The sequence below is a fragment of the Ursus maritimus genome, unplaced genomic scaffold, assembly GCF_017311325.1.
Source record: "Ursus maritimus isolate PB19 unplaced genomic scaffold, ASM1731132v1 scaffold_23, whole genome shotgun sequence".
Taxonomy (NCBI): Eukaryota; Metazoa; Chordata; class Mammalia; order Carnivora; family Ursidae; genus Ursus; species Ursus maritimus.
In genome coordinates, this window is record NW_024424786.1 from 1336798 (window position 1) to 1357231 (window position 20434).

A 20434-nucleotide genomic window follows, 5' to 3' on the forward strand; every position below is an offset into this window, starting at 1 on the left:
TGAATGAATGAATTTTCTGTTTATTTCACTGATACACACATTACCTCATTGACAATTCGGAAGTAAATGCAACGTGTGTTGACCTTTGGAAAGCAGCAAAAATAGGAGCTGAAGAAAGAAATTCTTAGAACCAGCCATAACCCAGTAAAGAATTGTGAAGTTGTGTTTTTATTTTGTTTCATTTTTTGCAAAGTATTAAGAACATTATTCTGGAACATCAAAACGTTTCCCTTAGACCACTCCCAGCAGGTAGCAGCTCAAATTGCTGCAATATTGTAATTATAACTGACTATACTTAAGTTATGGATGTAGAGAATACGTTTCACTCGTTCATTCAGCATGTAAATAAAATGGATCCTATTGAGTTTTCATAATTGCAGTTCAACTATTTCCCATGGTAATTCTTTCCACATATCACTCATGATGTACATTTGTGTACATTGAGGAGTACAGCAGTCCGTGTAAATGTAATCCTCAGTGAGGTTCCTCAGTGCTGGGTCCCATACGATTGTATTTGCCCTTGTTAATGAGGTTTTTCTGTTCAGCAGCTTCAGTTGTTTTTCTATGTACATTTACTTTTGAAGATTTACTTCAAGTTTGAATCTTCTAGAACCCTTCTAAGTCCCACTTTAATTTTTGGAGTTGATTTTTAGTTACATGTAGTTTAACTCCGCGGAAGCGTCTTAACATCGTGTTGAAAAAACTTGCTAATAAGTCAGGTCATGGCACAGGCTGATGCAGTCAACATGATTTCATTGCAAAGTCTATTAGAATTGGCAAGTTTTTGCTTTGCTAAATATGACTTCAATGAACACAATTCTACAGAAATTTTGAAAATGCCATCTAATTTATAAAAATCAATAAAAAGGTTTTGGTAAAACTTTTTCATGCCAGATGCTGTTTACAACAATGAACATGCCAATAAAACATTTGTTCATTCTGTTGTGTTATTTTAGTCATTAAATTTTTGTGGATGAAGAATCTGGATTAAGAGTAGATTTGTTTTCTTTAACATTTTGTAACATGTCCTGAATAATTACTTCTGTAAGGTACATTTAGAGTAAAGTTCTCATAAGAGAGATGAAAAGATGTTAATATTTAACTTTGGAGGATCCTGTCAAGATTTCAAAATCAGGTTTTTACCTTCCTTTTAAGAAAGACAATAGTATTAGCAGATGTTGGCTCTGTAGTTTGAATATAATAATTGAGAATTCCGTAATATCTTTAAAGTTTCTTGAAATCCACAGGGGGAAAAAATCTTTTCTAAGGTATTTTTCTGGCTAATTTTTATTCCATGTAAACTGCTGTGTAGCATTCTGCTAACTTTCACTGAAGTCTGTTCTAGTTTGCATTAGTGGAGCTGGTGTTCTCAGAGGAAAACCTTGGAAGCGCTCGTGGCACGCTGTCTTTCGGATCACTTGGATTTGCTGATGGAACACGGCAGCTCCTTGGTTCTAATCCAGGCTTACTTACTTGCAATGTAGGGCTTAATAGAGTTTCTGCTCTTGAGGGCCCACTCTGTGCAGCGGAAGAGGCTGATTGTAAACAAGATGGGCTTTGGGCTTGGTTTGGCTTAGTGTTCCTTTAAGAGTAAATGGTAAAGTTCTCACACCTGCTCCTCATTCTGTGCCTTCTGCCCTGCTTTTTGTGTTTGTGTTTTCTGCTTCTAATTGCAGGCATACTACAAATACCAAGAGTAAAGAAAATAGATTTCATTATAGAAAAGAAAAATTTAAAGCTTCCTGCTTTTCAGTGCCTGATAGAGCGAGAACACAATGTTGCACTTCAACAATTTCAGCAAAGGGGTGGAGAACTTTCCAAACTCAATTTGTGGTGATGGGAATGGTCATGTACGTGAGGGAAGTTCACGTGCTTCCGCCTCCCTCAGATTCAGAGAATCCCATTAGGATCCATCAGCTAAGAGGCAGAGCACGGACTGTGTGGGGCAGGAGACACAAGCCACATGCAATAAACTGTGACCCTGTTCAAGGTCAGGCTCGGTTTTGAAGAGCCGCTACTGTGGGAGAGGTGGGGATGCGTCAGCCAGGCACGCCAGGTGGGAACCAAGTACCTGCGTGTCTGAGGCAGGTGCTGAGGGTGACGGTATGTTCTGGTCAAAGAAACAGAAGCTGGCGGTCTCCGGACCATGCTGTGTCTAGCTGGTCTGTGCAGAAGCTTGCTCGCTGGAAGTCCGCATGCTGACCTAAGGGAGTGGCAGCGAGGGCCGATAGCCACGATAAAAAGTGAAGGAGCCCTACACTAGAGTATTCGATGGTCTCTTCATAATGAATGGAAAGTATTTACAGATTCTGAGAAAATGAGGGCAGGGGGAGGGAGGCTGTGAGCCTGAGCCACAGCTAGAGAATCGTTGCCGGGCTGCACCGTTAGGAAGGGTGCTGTGTCCTCTCTAGGCCAGGAGAGAGGGACAGAGCGAAAACTTACCATGCGGTCTAAGCGAAACAAGTGCACGGAATCAGAGCATTGCTAATCAGTGTCGTTGCTAAATCTGGAAGTGACCCGTGAATGTATGGAATACAATAAAATCGTTTATTCTGGTTCATTTGCTAGTATTTGCTTTCCAATTGGAAAAGTTCTCCCTCTGAATTTTGTCCCTTTGTTTAGCATTGAGACCCTAACCAACTCTTTTGCACTTGTGACTTACCAACTGTAGTCTAAAGTATATGGACTAGATGATAATCTGAAGTAGCAAGTTTTTTTATTTGCTAAATGAAACTATTCCATCTAAATTCCGTTTAATTTTTGAAAAACCAATATTTTGGTCCCTAGTACTCAGAAGCCTTATAAGGAAATTCACTTCTTTTAAAAAAGCAAAACTGTGCATAACGTATAGTTTTCTGGGGGGCTAGTAATTTTATCAGGTTTGCAAGGGAGTTCAGGGCCCACTAAAGTTCGTGGCCAATCGAGACTAGGTGTACACGAAACCAGAAGATGTTCCTTCAGTGTCGTTCCTGTGGGGAAGAAGGATGCTATAGGACCACTTGGTTAAGATACAGTGGTGTTTTTTTTTTTAAGATTTTTTATTTTTATTTGAAGAGATAGAGACAGCCAGCGAGAGAGGGAACACAAGCAGGGGGAGTGGGAGAGGAGGAAGCAGGCTTCCAGCGGAGGAGCCTGATATGGGGCTCGAACCCATAACGCCGGGATCACGCCCTGAGCCAAAGGCAGACGCTCAACGACTGCGCCACCCAGGTGCCCCAAGATACAGTGTTTTTAAAACTTGGCTTTTAGAAACAAGAATATATGACAAAATCAAGTGTGTGAAAGCACGTGTGACCCTTTAGAAAAGAATTCAGTGATCATAGTACCCAAGTTGGGAGGGCAAAAAAGCATCGGGGAGGAATTCTCTGCCCCTTCCCCATGACAGCATGGACTCTTCCTCCCCTTACCAGCTACTCTGTATTGAAGAAGCAGGTCTCCTGACTGGTTACAGCCTGAGAATTCACCAGGCCAGGAATTATTAGTAGACCCTGTAGCCTTGCCCGAGAGGTGGGGACCATGCTCCCTCACTGCTTCCTTTGCTCCCAGTCTGCCTCTTTCCCCAGTACAGAAGGTGCACTCAGTGTTCAGCCTCAGGTAACTCATTTAATTAAGGAGTACCAACTTGAGATACAAACATGCAGGGCTTGTTTCTCCAGTAACTGCCAACTGTGTTCTGTCGATTGCAGTTTCCCACTGCAAGTGAGCTCTGATGACCACGCGGAGCAGGATATACCTGCACACGAATTCCATGACGGAGGGACCTTGTTTTATCTCGTACCACTGTCTCCTGGCACCTAATGTAGGTAGGGCCTGACATACAGTGGGAGCTCAATAACATTTTCGTGGAACAAAACCATTTAAGCCACTTCTACAAACACTTGTTCAAATTTACCTGGCCTTCCAGCCACTGAATTATTTTGTTTCCTCTATATACCATCCCTTTTTCTTGCCTCCCTCCTTCTGCCCCTGGCTCAGAATGCCCCTTCCTGTTCCTTCTGACCATCTGATAAACTCTTACAATCTTTGAGAGCCAGTTCCCATGCCAACTCTCCCAACCCAGGTGCTCCTTTGAGGCTCCCATGACACTGTTGTAATACCGGGTTGACTGCTTTTGTTTTGTGGGTGCTGGGTATGGTGAGTATCCTTGGGAGGCTGTGATGCGTTCAGGGTGGGGACCCTATCTGGATCAACTTGGCAGCACCTGGTTCTGAGCAGGCTCTCGGTAAATACCTACTGAGTAATAAAGATACAGGGTGGTCGTGATGACTTTGACATTGAATAGAGAACAGCTCTATATTTCATCTTAAAATTACCAGTATGTCTTGGGCAGAGTTTTACATACTGTTTCTGTTTGACTTTTAGCTCCATCACCTAATATTTTTGAGCTTCTATTTTTTTCATCTGTTAAATGAAGGAAATACTGGATTCAATGAAGATAATAAGGTAGACTGCCTACCTATGGTCCAGAACCGCATTTGAATGAAAAGAAAACAGTCAGGGGGCCTGGGTGGCTCAGTCGGTTAAGTGTCTGACTTCAACTCAGGTCATGATCCCAGGGGCCTGGGATCTAGCCCTGTGTGGGGCGCTCTGCTCAGTGGGGAGTCTGATCTCTTTCTCCCTCTGCCCCCCCCACTCATGCTCTCTCTCAAAAAAAATTTTTTAAAGAGTCCTATACTATTCCATTTACTCTTTCAGAAGACAGTGAAGTATTCACACTCTTAAGACTAATCCCTGACAAAAATGGTGAGCATTTCTAAAATATTTTGGTGCTAAAACAGATGTGCTTCACTTGTCTGGAAAATTCACTTACGTGGAAGAGTTTTTTGGGTTTTTTGGTTTTAACAATACAGTTCATTTCCATTTTATATTTATTTTCTGGCTAAAAGTGTTTTTCACTTATTCAAAGTCAAAAGGAAAAAAGACGTCCAAGAACTACAAAGGAGTAGTTTAAGTCATTTATGCTTGATTTTTAAATGCAACAAAGGTGTTTATACAGAATTTAAAACTCAAAGCATGCTTATACAATCGTGCAATTTTTAAAATTTAGTAACTCTGGATGAATACATGATAGAAACAGTCCATGGCACCTGAAAATATCATTTACGGAATAGCATACAGTCCAGTGCTCTCAGTTTGGATATTACAACCATATTTCACAGAGCCTTGCTTTGTTTCATTTTCTCCATGTGGTTGATAATGGTCTTCAGTTCCTGGTAAGTGATTTTGCAAATTTCATTTATAATCCTGGCCCTACAATTACTTAAGGACTGTTTCTGGCAAGTTAACATATATATATATTCTGCACGAATCCTGTACCTTCCAAGTCACTACCATAACTAACTGCCACAGGGGCGCAGTGTCAATACCATTTGTTCCTCTATTAGAACGATGGCACTAGGGAGAATGCGATGTCTAACAGTAGAAGTGTAATCTTACAGTGAACTAGATTGACCTTAATTCCAGATATGCCTCGAAAGAAAAATTTCCATCCATCCTCCTTTTAGAGGGTCCTATCGGTGGCACTGTGGCTGGCAGGGAGGAGTAGGGAAAGCATGCGCTCGGAATCACACCTGGGAGAAATCCTGCTCTCGTCTTCACAAGCTGTGTGACTCGGGCAAGCAACCTGATGTCTCCGAGACTCCAAGATGCTGACATAGGGGGAGACCGCCACCCCCCTTGCCAGACTGTGGTGAGGGGTATGAAACTGCTGCCCGGCACAGAGGTAGAAGCCGAGGAACACTGCTGACAGGACAGGGACACGTACCACAGATGAGCAGAACACGTCACCTGCAGCAGCGGAAGGCACAGCTTGCCTGCGCCCACGGGAAGAAGTACATGGAAAATTCATTTGTTACGCTTCGCCAGGTTTATGTTTGCAAAGCAGGGCAGTCTTCTCCACATGTAGAAGAGTCCACATTTCCCCAAAACCCGTCATGGGGAAATCTGCATCCTTTCCCATCCCCTGCCCTACGATTCTCAAGGTGATGTAGGAAAAAGGAAATGTGCCAGGTGCCAACCAGCAGAGGCAAAGCGGCCAATAACCTGGACCAGTTCAGCCGCCCTCCACCCTCCCACACACCCCCCTTTCCCAGGCACGGAACCGGGATGGATGGTGTGCAGTCGGGGGAGCTGGCCAGATGCGCAGCACCTCATTTTAAGCCAGAGGGGAAATGTCCTGGGAAGAGGTCATGGAGAAAAGCCCGGTAAGCCCACACCTAGAGGACACAGCTGGGGAAATAAATTAGCTCTTTCTATCACACGTCTAGCCGCATACAGGCCTCCGTCTAAATCTCTTCTCCTTCCGGCAGCTCCGAGGCAGCACCGGGCTCCCCGATCGCCATCTCCACAGACAGGCTCCTCTCCAGGTTCTCCAGCTCCTGGCGCACCTCCTCGATGAAGCTGCCGTCTTCGTACTCGTCGGGGAACTCTCTGGGCACCAGGCTCTCTCCGTCCTCAGCAGGGCTCCCAGGGAAGGCCGGCTTGCACACGTACACCAGGCTGTGGCTGCGGAGAGACGGGACGGGCGCGGGCTGACGGAGGGCTCGCAACATGGCGGAGGCCGGCGCTGGAGACAGAGGCCCTCGCTTTGAGCTCTCCTTCACACCTCCTCTGACGCCTCAGTGGAGTCTTACCTTCAGAGAGATTGCTGAGGGAGGGTCACTGCCTGGGGGCGGCCCCCCACCTCCCGCGGAGGTCTGTCTTCCCGTGAGACTCTGGGGCGGGGCCTGAGAGTCTGCGGCAGTTGCGGCCCCTCGCAGCCGCCTGCCATCTGAGCCTCCAGGTGGGAGCAGCCCCTGACGTCGGGCGGGGGCCTAACTGCCATATCTGCTGCACCTGTGGGCACCTGGGGCCTCCTCTGTGTCTGCCCTGCCACCCTGGATTCGGCCGGGGGCCGGGCGGGGGGGCAGGGAGGTGAGTAGTGACTGCAGGGAGGCCACCCCTCCGAGGCTTCGTGGTCTCTCAGCAGCTTAGGACACTCTTAGCGGTGCCCAATTTGGGGGCCCACTCTCCTGGTTTCCCTTCTGCCTCTGTGCCTTCTCGGTCACCTCTGCCCACTCTTCCTCAGTGTGTCCTTCATGGGAAGGGCCTGGGTTCCCATCTCAGCCCCCAGCTCTTCTGCCTCCACTCCCTCTCCCTGGGTCACCTCCTCATGAGGCTTCAACCACCACACACAGGAGCTCCAAATCCCCAGCCACACCTTCTCCTGAGCCCCAGACTGATAGATCGGACTGCTAGACTCCATCTGGATGACCCAAGGACCCCTCCACTTAAACCTACCCTAAACTAAATCCACATCACCCCTCTGCTCCTGAGATCCCACTGGGTGGCCCCTCTCTGCTCTTGACCTCTGACAGGGAGGGCAGGCGGGGCCTCACCTGTGAGGCTGGCAGAGAAGGCCACTGGCGCACGGGCATCGGTCCAAAGCTCCATCAGGCTCTAACTCCCAGGTGATGAGGTCCAGAAGCCGGCTGGCGGGGTCATGGCACAGCTCACCCTCCACAGGCAGGGGTGTGCACACAGGAAACAGCAGACCTGGGGCCAGAGGAGAGTCATGCCTGGGTGCCCAGCATCGAGGACGGAAGGGAGCAGAGAAATGGGGGGCAGACCCGACCTTCCACCCTCAACCACAACGTGGAGATTAAAATTGAAGAGGTGAGATGAGAAGAAACAATGGCAGGATGGGCTCAGGAGGGGTGAAGTATTCAGGGAGGACTGCGTGGAGACGCAGGCTTATGCTGGGTTTTAAGGCCAAAGGTCTGGAGAAATTAAGAGGATAAGAAAGGCACTCGAGGCTGGGACACAACACTAATAAAGGCCTGGGGCTGGGCGTGGCAGGAAGGCTGGGAGCCCCGGAGAGAGAAGGCGGATGGAGAAGCTGCCGCTGGCTAAGGCCTTGAAAGGCAGACTGAGGAGTCAGAACAGAGCAGGCCCAGCTGCCCGCGGAGCCACACTGAGAGCTGACTTCGGGGAAAATGGCTGCGACAGCAGGGACCAGGTGGGCTGGGGGCTGCAGAGGCTGAGCTGGGGAGGCAGCTAAGGGAGCGGTTTTCAGAAACACGGCAGGAGGGAAGAGCGCCTGAGCAATCTCATGTGGGAGCGGCAGTGAGCATGGAAGGGGAATAGAAGGGGCCTCCTCAGAAAGAGGACGGAGCCAGGTGCTACCTTCGGGGCCTGGGAAATGAGCTGAGAGTGGAGAGGGGTTCTTCCTACCCCACCCATCTGGGGGTGTTCCTAATGCCCTGGCTCATGCATCCTGAAGGAATTTAACTTTTCTAGATGTCAACAGGGGACAGAGAAAGAGAGAGACATGGCGGTCCACTCCAGGTGGGGTTTGTGGGGCTGGGACACACACAGAGTGAGCATCTGGGAGCCTGCCCAGGAGGTGGGACCCTGAAAAGCTGTGTTCGGCACGGATGGGGCTCCAGGAAGCCTAGTATGGTGGAGCTTGGGACAGGGCTTGCCCGTACTCGGCGGAGAGCCCACCCACCTCTCTGGAAGGCACAGCACAGCCCAGGCTGGCAGTCCCTCTGGTTGTCACAGATGGTCCCGTTGCCTCCTCTGGTGGCTGTTTTGGTGCAGTGACCCCAAACACACAGCTGGTCTCCACAGCACTCGCTGTCCCGGGTACAGAGCTGCAGGGAGGTGGGCAAACCCTGGCATGCCGGCTCGCGCTCCTGAGAGAACCCAGCCGCCCCCGCTCCGAGCCCTGAAAGCCTGAAGATGCCACAGGTGGGTTAAGCACGTGCTCTCATGACACTGGGCAGGGGCCACGGCTGAGGCCTCGGTTTGTGGGGCTTCTAGGGGAAGTCAAGGAGGCGGAGATGGGAGGGGTCAGAACACTGGGAAGGGGCCCGCGAGGCGAGTCCTGTATCTGGGTCTTCCCACGCAACTCGAGATTCCGCGAAGGACGCAGTGCGTCTTTGCAGTTTTCCCCCCGACTTGTGCCTTGTCTGCTGTTAGCTCCCTAGGTCAGGACGGAAGGAGGCTTCTGGCCCACAGATGCAGGCAGCGGCCGGATTCTGAGAGCTAACTCGAGGCCCAAGCCCGGAGACCTGGTGGCTGGGGCGGCCCGTGGGTGCCGTGGCCGGGGGTCCGCCCCGAAGCCACACTCCGACATGGCAGGCACGAGGGACAACTGCAGCTGTCCAACCACAGATGGCCCCGGACGGACAGGGAGGAAGCAGCCCTCTATTTTCCATGCTTGTTATCATGCTGTGTTATTGTCTTCATCATGTAAAAGGACAAGCGAAGTCGATGAGCCCATATGGCTTTGTCCAAAACATCTGTTGGGTGGAGGGAGTTTCCGCTTGCCTGGCTTCGTGCTTCTCTGAAATGTCTCTCGGGGCCATACCCTGGCTTCCTCCTGGCCCTTCCTCTGCCTTCCCCGGGCAGCTGGGGAGAAAGCTCTGGAGGGTGGGAGTGGGGGCCACAGTGGTTTCCCTGGTCTTATCTCTGGGGATGGGTCACCCCAGGGGCAGGGCGCGTCTGCAGATGGCTTCCTAGTCACTCCAGGAGTCAGCCCCAGTGGGCATCATGGAGAGGCTCTTCCCAGCATGGACAGGGTTAAGAGCCCCACTGCAGGCTTCCGGAAGCCCAACTGAGAACCATGGGGCGCTGGCCATCTCGCCCCGGTTCTCTTCTCTGGCCCCAGCCCAGCCCCCACGGCCCCCGTGCTCCAGCTGCAGAGGCTTCTGGGCACACTCACTGTCTGCTGGTCCCGGCAAGGCTGGCAGGTATACTCGAAGCTGGCAAACTGGCAATACCTGGTGGGCCCACAGTCCTCGTCGATGATGCACTCCTGCGGAGACGGAGGGAGCGGCTGCCTCAGCGGAAGGGGAGCAGCAGACCGCTGTGTCCTGGGAGGGCAAAGCCCCACTTTATCCCAGGCCCCACAGGCTCTGGGGGCTCCAGCAGGGTCTCCAGACTCCCCGTCCTCCCAAGCCCTGCTGGCTCCAGCTCCTCAGCCGCTCGCCCACGCAGCATGCTCGCCCGCACAGCACGCCTGGGCGTCTGCCCTCCAGGATGCCACCCAGTTCACACAATGGCATCTGCGTGCAGCCCCCCGCCACATATCCCGGGCGGGGAGCACAGAGACTCGGGGCCAGTCTCCAAGATGAGCAGACGGGGTTAATAAAAGAGCTAATGAGCTCCAGCCCTGGGGCAGCTGCACAGGACCAGCTGGGGCCCAGGCTGTTGACCATGAAGGGGCTCCCTGTGGCCCCCCTCCTCAGTCCTGGGTCTGGATCTGCCAGGCAAAGATAGCTGCTAGCTTCCAAAGGGGGCAGGGGTGCGGCTGGTATGGATGCTGTGGCCCAGGTGACTTCTCGTGGCTGCCGGCCCATCAGGCTGGAGAAATGCAGGAGAGAGGGAGGCCACGGAGAGGGCCGGTGTTGGGGAGACTGCCCGTACCCCAAACTAGCCATACCATGTTGGGAGGCCCCTTGGTCTCTCTGAGCCTCCATTTCTAGGTCAGTGACAGGGGAAAGTAATGTCTCCCTGCTGCCTGTTGGGCAGAGTCAGGTAGATCAGGGGTGTCCAGCCCCCCTGGGGCTGCACCACGCCAGGTCATTGGTGGTGGGTCTTGTCATGGCCTCAACACGGCAAGGTGGGGCAGCTCAGCGAGAGGGTCCCTTCCTCTCAAAAGAAGGGGTCAATGCTTGTCCTGTTCTCATACCGGCAACCCAAAAATGCCAGCATGCCAGAAAGGCCCAGCCAGGGGCAGAGGGCTGCACACTCAGTCTGTTTGACCCCAGAGCCCATCATGGATTGAGAAGTCCATGGTGCAGTCAGTAAGCCACGAGACCATCATGACCTCTACACACACTCAACTCAGTTCAGCTGGAAGCCCCCAGGTCCAGACACTTCTTCCAAAGCAGAAAGGCAAGAGAATGCGGTGGGAGGGAGGGAGGGAAGGCCAACAGGCACTGAGGAGCTTCTCTGAATCTGGCCATATTTTCAGGCACTGGGATGTGAACATGAACATGAAAAAGTCCTTGCCCTCAAGGATGTATAACTCAATTGAAAACAACCAAAAAAAAAAAAAAATGCAGTCCAACAAAAAGGATTCGAAAGACTCGAACAACTTACGATAATAGAAACCATTCCACCTCTTCACACAGAAAAAGATGTTTAACCAAATAATTGACAAAATGCAACGTGAAAGAGCAGAAGACCATGTTTTCACTTAGAGTGGACACCACTAAAAAGGCTGATAGTATCTGCAGCGGGCAGAGAAATGCCCCGCCCCCGAAATGTCCGCACCCGTCTCCCTAGACCCTGTGGACGCGTCATGGGACAAGGTAAGGGGCAGTTCAAGTCACAGGGGGAATTCAAGATGCTAGTCAGCTGACCTGATAAGGAGCAAACCCTAATTATCCAGGTGAGCCCGATCTGATTGTAAGGGGCTCTGAAAATGGGAGGGGGTGCAGAGAGTCAGTGTCAGAGTGATACCATGTGAGAGAGATTCCAGACTTCGCTGGGTTTTTGGTTTTTTAAAAGATTTATTCGTTTGAGAGAGAGAGTGGGAGGAGGGGCAGAGGGAGAGAGAGAATCTCAAGCAGACTCTTCACTGACCACAGAGCTTGACACAGGCTCACTCTCACAACTCTGAGATCAGGACCTGAGCAGAAACCAAGACGTGGAGGCTCAAGGAACCGAGCCACCCAGGTGCCCCCGGACGTTGCTGGTTTTGAAGATGGGAGGGGGCCTTGGGCTAAAGAACAATCTCTCCTAGAGCCTCTAGAATGATGGCCGTCCTGCTGACACTGTGATTTCAGATTTCAGCCTGGTGAGACCCGTATGGGACTTCTGACCTCCAGAACTGTAAGATGGCAAATGCGTCTTGTTTTAAACCCACTAAGTTTAGGGTAGGTTGTTACAGCAGCAATAGGAAACGAATGTAATATCCAGTATTGGTAGGGATTCGAGGAACTAGCATTGCCAGATGCTTTGGGGGTAATTAAAACTGAATAGATATTTTTTTTGCAGGCAATTCATCAGTAGCTTCCACAAAACTGAAATGTGTATCTCCTCTGACCCTGTAGTTTCCCTTCCAGGTGACTATCCTCAGAAACACTTGTCCAGGGGCGCCTGGGTGGCACAGCGGTTAAGCATCTGCCTTCGGCTCAGGGCGTGATCCCGGCGTTCTGGGATCGAGCCCCACATCAGGCTCCTCCACTGGGAGCCTGCTTCTTCCTCTCCCACTCCCCCTGCTTGTGTTCCTTCTCTCACCGGCTGTCTCTATCTCTGTCAAATAAATACATAAAATCTTTAAAAAAAAAAAAAAAAGAAAGAAACACTTGTCCAGACGGGCAAGTATCTGAGTACAGGGCTGTTTAAGGCTGTACTGTTGCTTTACTGTAGTCCAGAAAGAATGCAAAGGCCCAACAAGCAGGAGCTGATTAAATGATGGTGTATGTGGTCACTTTCCAGGGAAACGCCACTGGGCAGACATGAAAAAGAATAAGGTAGGTCTTTACATTGTACTGTTTACAGTAACTCAGTGAAAACAAGCAAGTGGAAGTACACAGAATCCCACCGTGAAAAGCAGAGTAGCTAGGTGTGATCCGAGTCTGGGCCAGCATGGTGCCTGGCGTCTAGGGGCACACGAGAGCTAAGTGTGGGATGGATGAAACCACTTGTAGGTCACTGTGGCAATCAAGCCAACAAAATGACAATCATTAGCAAGGATTAGGGAACCAAAGCAAAAAACACACACCTTCCATCAACTTGGCTTCTCATTTCCCAAGAATCCTACAGACTTCGTATTTGCACTATACGCTTCTTTTCCAGATCTTAAATGAGAAAAGATATGCTCTAAGACCACAGAAGCACCAATCCCTACAAGGCACTGCTGTCTACCATTCTCCATGACGAAGCATTCCCTGCAAAGCAATTCATTTTCTTCTAGGTATGAGAACATTTTTGGCACGGAACCTTGCCAAACACTTTTGCAAAGTCTCAATATGCTAAAACCCTAGGTTTGCTTTGTGGACACGTTTTTGCTAACTCCTAGCGCTCTGGTATGTCAGTTCAGCATGACTTCCCCCTGAGAAGCCTGGGGCTTTTGTTCTGATCATCGGCCATCTGTTTGTTGTGGATGTGGCTCAGTAGCCCCTAGAAATGTTCTAGAACTGTCATCACTGGAAACCCCAGAACTCCAAGGTGTGAAGAAACCACAGAGGCCAAAAGAGCACAAACTTTGAATCCTGGTTTTGTCAATAGCTGTGTGACCTTGGGGTTTTGAAAATGAGGGTGGGGGCGCCTGGGTGGCTCCGTCGGTTAAGCGTCCAACTCTTGATTTGGGCTCAGGTCATGATCTCAGGGTCAGGAGATCGAGTCCTGGGTCAAACCTAGTGTGGAGCCTGATTAAATTCTCTCCCTCTCCCTCTGCCCACCCCCTCCGCACCCCAGCTCACTCACTCTCTCTTTAAAAAAAAAAAAATGAGGGTGATAACAGGACTGACTTCACAGGGCTGTTGTGTTGAGTTAGTGTCCTGTGATGCACGGTGGCCATAGCAACAGAAAGCCTTATCCCCGTGGAGCGTCCCTGCCAGGGGACCAACCTGTCAGCAGAAGGGCAGTCTACACAGGAGCAGCAGCTCTCTGTCTCTATCCCTGGCAACACTTGGGGATTTCACATCTACTCCTGACTTATCTCTATGCAGAGTGTCAGACTGAGGGGCAGTGGCCTGTACGCCCAATAGGAGTAAAGTTCCTGGAGCAGAGTGGCCTCTCCTTGTAGGATGACCAGGCTTTCCATATGATAAGGTTGTTAGTTTTGGGTCTCCTCTGAACACCCCTTAATTGCAAGAGACAAGGTCCCACCTTTCCTGGCATTAGAGACCTGGGGGACAGATCAGGTCCTCCTACCGTGAGCAGAACGGAGTGGGTGGGGGCTGTGGGACGTGGGTTGGTGTCTCCCAAGCACAGCCAGAACTGGCGCTGACACAGCCAGGGTTTTGTTCTATTCAGTACTTCCAGCTTCTCTTACCTGCTCCCATCTGGGCTGATGTTTTAAAGGGGCCTCAGCACCCCGCTGGGCACAGGACGGCCGAGGAGGTGAGTTCGGAAGGATGGCCGCTTCCCTACTGAAAGGGCTGTGGAGGCTCTGCGCTTGGGGTACCCCCGAGACCGTGAGGGCTGGGGGAGGGACGCCGTGCTACTCCAAAACTAAAGACGCAGCCCGGTGCCGACTGTAGGGGTCCCCTGAGTGCCACAGAGCAGCTGGGAGATGCCAGACGAGGGCCCGTCCTGCAGAGCCACGTAGCCACCCACGGGTCCTGCCGCAGCTCCGGCGCGGCGGCCACGCGGCACACGTCCTCGCTAATCCCCTCAGACGAGCACCATTTTTCTCTTCCTTCCGCACTGCCTAGTCTCCTAGCCCTCGGTCACAGCTTAGCAGAGCCCACCTGCGACAGGGCCCCAGACCCCACACAACCCCAGCGACGAGGCAGGAACAACAGGGCCATGGCCAAGGCATCTGGGCCTCAGTGTCCCCCCTGCCCGGGCTTCAGGCCTCCTCTCCAGTCCTGGCCGCTCCCTGTCTGGGCGGCTCCTCCCTCCGTCCTGCTGGGGAAGGCTGACAAACAGCCTTGAGGCTAGCGGTCAGGACAGACGGAAGCCATTCAGAGGATCTGTCTTTGTTGTCTGGAGGAGGAGGAAGCTATATTTAGAAAGCTCTGGCCGGAGGCCCCGCAGGGCTCTGTTCAGAGGCTGTGCGAGGTGGGGCTGGCGATTTGGCAGGAGGCTGGGCCTGAAAAGGGCCCTGGTGCTTCGACACTATCATGACATAGTGGAAAATGGCAATGGTGCCGTTCTGCATCTTTGATTTTCCAGTTCGGAGTTTATCAGAGGAGACAGAAGCCCAGAGCAGTGGGGAGAAAACAGCATGAGCCCTGTCAGGCTTTCCTTAGCACCCGTGTGGGGCGAGCGGCACACGGCTTCTCCAGGGCCCTGGTACCGCCACACTGCGCTTTCTTGCGCTGGCCAGGGGCACTGCCCACGCTCCTTGGGAACCCCGGGCTGTCTTGTTCTCGTGAGGCCCTAAGGAGAAGGCCACCTGGGTGGACCCCTCCTGGGCCAGGGCCATCCGTGGTGTCCACTCAAGCCCAAGGCTCTGGATAGAACACATGACATGGAGGCCCAGGGGGGCCTCCACCAACCGAAACTCACCCACCTCAGAGCTTTGCACGCTGCAGCTGGAGGGGAGGGGGCAACGGGGGGCGTTCAGAGAGCACCTACTGTGTGTCTGCACCTGCTGGAGCTTTAGTGGGTTCCCTGGTTATCCGGGGCCCTGTGAGGTCAGCGCCCACTACGTAGCCCCCAGCACGCGCCTGGCGCACAGCTGCCATACACTAGAAGGGTACGGGAGGAAAGAGCAGAGGAACTTTCTCAATCTCCACTCGCAGATAAGGAGACAGGCTCAGAGCCCAAGGTCACTAAGGGAGTTTAAGAAGCTAAGATGTAAACCCAAGTCCCTCAGACTTCTCCCCCACCCACGCCAAGGCTCGCTCTTCCCACCACACCCTGCTGCCTCCAAATGCCCGGTGTGGGTTGAATTATATGCCTCATGGTTCATATGTTGAAGTCCTAACCCCAAGTACCTCACCCCAATCCAGGGTACAAACAGGATTCTTGTAGATGAATTACTTAAGACGAGGTCATTACATTTCCCTTGTAAAAGGGAAATTTGGACATAGGCACACGTGGAGGAAGGACCACGTGAAGACAGAGCGAAGACAGCTGCCTACAAGCTGAGGAGAGAGGCCTGGATGTGTAACTTCCCTCGCGGCTCTCAGAAGGAACCAACCCTGCTTTGATGTGGACTCCCAGCCTCCAGAACTGTTAAGAGAAGACACACGAGTCATCCAGTCTGAGGTGCTGTTACCTCAGGAATCGAATACAGGCCCTGCCCCCAGCCAGCGACGGCCCCCATCTCCTCTGTTTGGATCTTCCACCACATTCAGCCCGTTCCTGAGCTTTGGCGTCACCCTGCGGTGACAGAGAGGAGGCCAGTGAGGAAGCCCTGGCCCATTCTGAAGGGTGCTGAACCTCGGGGACCAGAACATGGTTTCCTGGCTGAGCCTCCATCAACCAGAAAGGTCTAGGCTCTGGTACCCCGGGCCCACTCTCTTCTTACTGAGGTTTGGGTGGACAGTCATTTTCTGGCCCTGAGCAGGGGTGGCTGTGCCCCTGAATGCTCCCGGGATGACGGACGGTACAGTCTGTGAGATATACGATGTCCCTCCTGCACGGGGGGCTATTCTCGGACTCCCGCACCTCCTGAGCAGAGATGGTCCCACACAGAAGAGTGGACTGTGGGAACAGTCATCCTGATTGGCCCAGGACTGGGGGCTGCCAACCCCAGAAGGTCCTGAGCACCCAGCACAGCCGTCCCCACAGGGAGCGCCTGCTTCCACACCACCCTCCCCAGCCCTGCCCCTGCACTCCCCACACTGCTGGCTTACTCCTCTTCCCTCCACCCCTCACGGGCCGGCGCCAAGCGTCCCTGGAGCAGCGTGAGGGGCAGACACAGGTTTGGGGCTCAAATATGGGTTCACTTACAAGCTGGGTGATCTTGGGCAAATGACGGAGCCTCTCTGTGCCTGTTTCCTTATCTGTAAAATGAGAACTTCCTGTGGTGTTGAGAAGGGATGATAGGTACCTGCCCGGAGAACAGCCTCTGGCCCCAGGACTTAACCCCAGGGCGCCCCTCTCTCTGCAGTGCTCGCTCACAGCAGGAGCTTTCAAGTGCCCATGGAAAGGCCTGAACAACCTTCCGAGCTTCAGCTTGACCCAGTGGATTTCGTCCTATTTTTTTAATAAAGATTTTATTTATTCATTTGTCGGAGAGAGACAATGAGCCGGGGGGGTGGGGGGGGCAGCAGGCAGAGGGAGAAGGAGAAGCAGGCTCCCCATGGAGCAAGGAGACCTGTGCGGGGCTCCATCCCAGGACCCTGGGATCATGACCTGAGCCAAAGGCGGACAGACGCTTAACCACTGATTTCGTCCTATTAACGGAATACCTTTTCTACTGAAATGGCCCAGAATATCAGATCAAGCCAGGGTTCCTCACCCTTCCCCACAAGCCCACCTCCTGCTTCACCCTGGAGCCCTCCGCTCTGAGGGAAGGAGGGGGGACAACAGTCACGTGGAACTGGAGGAGGCCCAGGACTCGCATATGACCAAGGGGGAAGAGCAGACGTGCCAGGAAAAACAACACACTCAACCGCCCGTGAGCGCCAGGCACCCTGCCGTCCATCATCTACCCTCGCTGTCTTCCAAACTGAACAAGAGGAGCCCCATTTTATGGACAAGGAAACCAAGGCAGTGAGATGAAATCACTCTTCAAGGTCATGGGGAAGAAGTGGCAAGGCCAGCGCTCAAGCCCAACCCAGTGCTCTATGGAGACAGGTCAGACCCCGGGGAGCAGGCCTGCTGGGGGCCCAGGTGCTGTTTCTGCAGGAGGGCAGGGTCCCCGAGGCTGGGCCCTGCTGCGAGGCTAGGAGAGGTGCTGCGCGAAAGCAGGAAGCCTCCCCTTCATTGCACGAGATTTCCAAGTCAGGTTTTCCTTCCTCAGCCTTTTTTTGACCTTAAAACCAGGCGAGTCGCAGGAACGTGCAAGATGCACATTTGTCTCGAACACAGCAGGGTGCCCCCCTCCCTCGCCTCTCCTGGATCCTGCACTGGAAACTTTCAGCCAGCTCAGGACAGGTAGGGGCCCCAAACCTCACCAGGAGTTCTGGCCGGACCCACGAAGCAGAGCCAGCCCTATGGAAAAACCCAGACAGGAGCCAGGAGCTGATGGCAGCTATCTGAAGTTCTGATGTCTGCGGCAGCTTGGGTCCCAGGGGCCGCTCGCCAATTCTTCCTTCCCCAGGTCACCCAGCCTGTAAAAGGGGAGCGTGCCTCCCCCCGCTAGGGTGACACACAGGCAAAGAGAACACCCGCTCCAGACCCTTTAGTGCCTTGGATCCTTTGGGAAATCGTCCCGGAGTTCTCCCTCTCCTCCTGCCCCTCCCCCACCGCCTGTCTCGGCCCCCACCCGACTGCGCCCTCTGGCAGCCCCCTCCCTGCGCCAGCCTTCACACCACCCAGTGTCTTCAGGGATGGAGACGGGGTGTTCCAGACAAAAGCCTGTTTCCTCCTCCCGGGATCCTGTCCTCGTGCCAGCCTACAGAGAGGGCCAGCCCCACGTTCACAACTTCCCAACACATTCCTTAGGCCTGAGTGAGGTTTCCCCTGTCAAAGTCACGCCCGTATTTAATTCCAAAGAAAATTGCTCCATGTGCTCAAGTCCTCCCTAACCTAATGAACACCGTTGCCCCACCTACCTTAGAAACAGGGCAGGGAGCCCTTTCCAGCCCCCACCATTTCTGAGGTCTTGGGGTCTGCACAGTCCCCACTGCCCAGGTCCCCCACAGACAATGGAGTGGAACCACCTGGGTCTGCCCTTTGCCAAACACGCCTAGGACGCAGTCAGCTCTCCGCCTGCACAAGATGCCTGCTGCTCAAGTCATCAGGAGCCTGCCAGGAACTTGGGGTCCCAAAGCACCAACGGTGTCACAGCACCCAGATCGGAGCACCTCCAGTCTCCAGTATTAGGAAAGGACCCCGTCCTGACTGCCCCCCCACTGACTCCTTGTTTGGACTTGCATGAGGTCCCTCAGTTTTGGGGCCTCACAGTAGGACTCCCGGGGTTAGCAAATAAAAATACAGGATGCCCAGTGAAATTTGAATTTCAGATAAATGAAAAATATTTTAGTATACTATGACCCAAATAGTGCATGGCACAGACTTATATTAAAAATTATTAGGGGAGCTGGGATGGCTCAGTTGGTGAAGCGTCTGCCTTCGGCTCAGGTCATGATCCCAGGGTCCTGGGATGGAGTCCCGAGTCGAGCCCCCTCCTCGGTGGGGAGCCTGCTTCTCCCTCTCCCTCTGCCCACTCCCCTGTGCTCTCTCTCACTTTCTTTCTGTCTCTATTTCTCTCTCTTGCTCACTCTCACTCTATCTCAAACAAATAATATCTTTTCAAAAAATTAGTTTAGTATGATACAAGACATCTTATGTTTTGTCTGCCAAATCTATCAACAAGATTCAACAGGAGTGTTTCTTGGAAGACAGAGAGTAAGACTGGTCTTGGGCAGGAGGTTGAAGAGGAAGGACCAGTGACCACAGAGATACCCATGAAGACAAGCCAACAAGGACATCAGGGAGGCCACTCTGGACTCTGGGCCCTCAGCTGGGAGCAGAAGACCACCCAGAGGGTCCATGTGTGCAGGCACGGCTTCTGTACTTGGAGGAAAGGCCTCTGGATTCCCTAGGATGAGAGTGATTATAATAATGAAACAGTCCCAACAGTCAAAGCTTAGGTCCTGTTCCCTGTCTGCCAGAGCTGTCCTACAACCTGAGCACTAATTCCTGCAACCTTCACAACAATCCGAGAGAGGCACTATTATTATTGCTTTCTATTGGGTAGATGAGGAAACGGAAGCACAGAAAACTCAAGTAACTTGCCCAAAGTCACAGCAATTGAGCCGCAGAGCTGGCATGTGAACCCAGACCCGCTGGCTGCTCGCTAGGTCAGACAGCCAGTGGGAGCCGGGATCCAGAAACCTGCCCCGGGCCGTCCTGCAGGGCCTTGGCCTTCCCAGCAGGCCCTGCCCTCTGCCCACGAGCATTTCCCCGAGGGGTAAGAAGAGCAGCAAAGGAAGAGGGACAGAATCCCAGGTACTAGGAAAGGCACAAATCGTGCAAGTGAACCCCAACTGTCCTGGCTGCTCAGTCTCCTCCCATCCACAGGGGAGTACGGCCCAGCTCTCCTAGTGGGTTCCACCCCCAGGGGGCCCCATGGCCCCCAGGTCCAGGAAGTGGAGGCCTGGCAGGAGCCTCTGCCCCACGTGCCCATGGTGGCTGCAGCCCCTGCATGCGGCCCAGGAGAGCCGGTGACCCGCCCAGTCCGAGGTCCCACGGGGGACTCTGGGAGAAATGCTTCCAGTAATGGGCAGAGAGCCAGGTGCTTGCCAGGTTCCCAGGAACTGAATCCGGACTGGATCCCAGGAGGAGAGGCTGAATGCTGGGGAGAAACAAAGCAGGCTTCATTCCTTCCAGCTCCTGCCCCCAGAGGTCTCTATGCTTGCCCTGCTCCTGGGAGTGCCTGGAAATTGGGAGAGTGGGGCTCACTCTCAGACTCCCGGGGGGAAGGGCTCGGCCAGCCTCACAGAGCTCCCCCCTCAACCGGCTGAGGTCACACCTCACTCTTAGCACCACTGTGGTAGCAAAGAGGCTGGTCGCCAGCCTCTCCACCGGGCTTCTGTTGCAGCCTCAACTGTCTTCCCAGAACACAGACCTGATTACGCACGTCCCTACTCATGTTGTTCTGAAAGCTGCTCCAGCAGCAGAGCCCTCGAAAAGCTGAGGTCAGACTAAT

The 20434-nt window shown here is 52.8% G+C and overlaps 1 protein-coding gene across 2 annotated transcripts in view; it reads right to left on the bottom strand.

Moving 5' to 3' along the window:
- Positions 1-4942: 4942 nt before the first annotated feature.
- The window catches only part of DKK3 (dickkopf WNT signaling pathway inhibitor 3), a 44343-nt gene continuing 28851 nt past the window's right edge, over positions 4943-20434 (bottom strand). For both annotated transcript variants that reach the window (XM_040638817.1, XM_040638816.1), the window contains 4 exons: positions 9707-9799; positions 8489-8633; positions 7377-7533; positions 4943-6504 (listed from right to left, as the gene is read on the bottom strand). In XM_040638817.1, the coding sequence (XP_040494751.1) occupies positions 6285-6504; positions 7377-7533; positions 8489-8633; positions 9707-9799 (615 nt within the window). In that variant the 3' untranslated portion in view covers positions 4943-6284. The remainder of the gene's footprint in view (positions 6505-7376; positions 7534-8488; positions 8634-9706; positions 9800-20434) is intronic.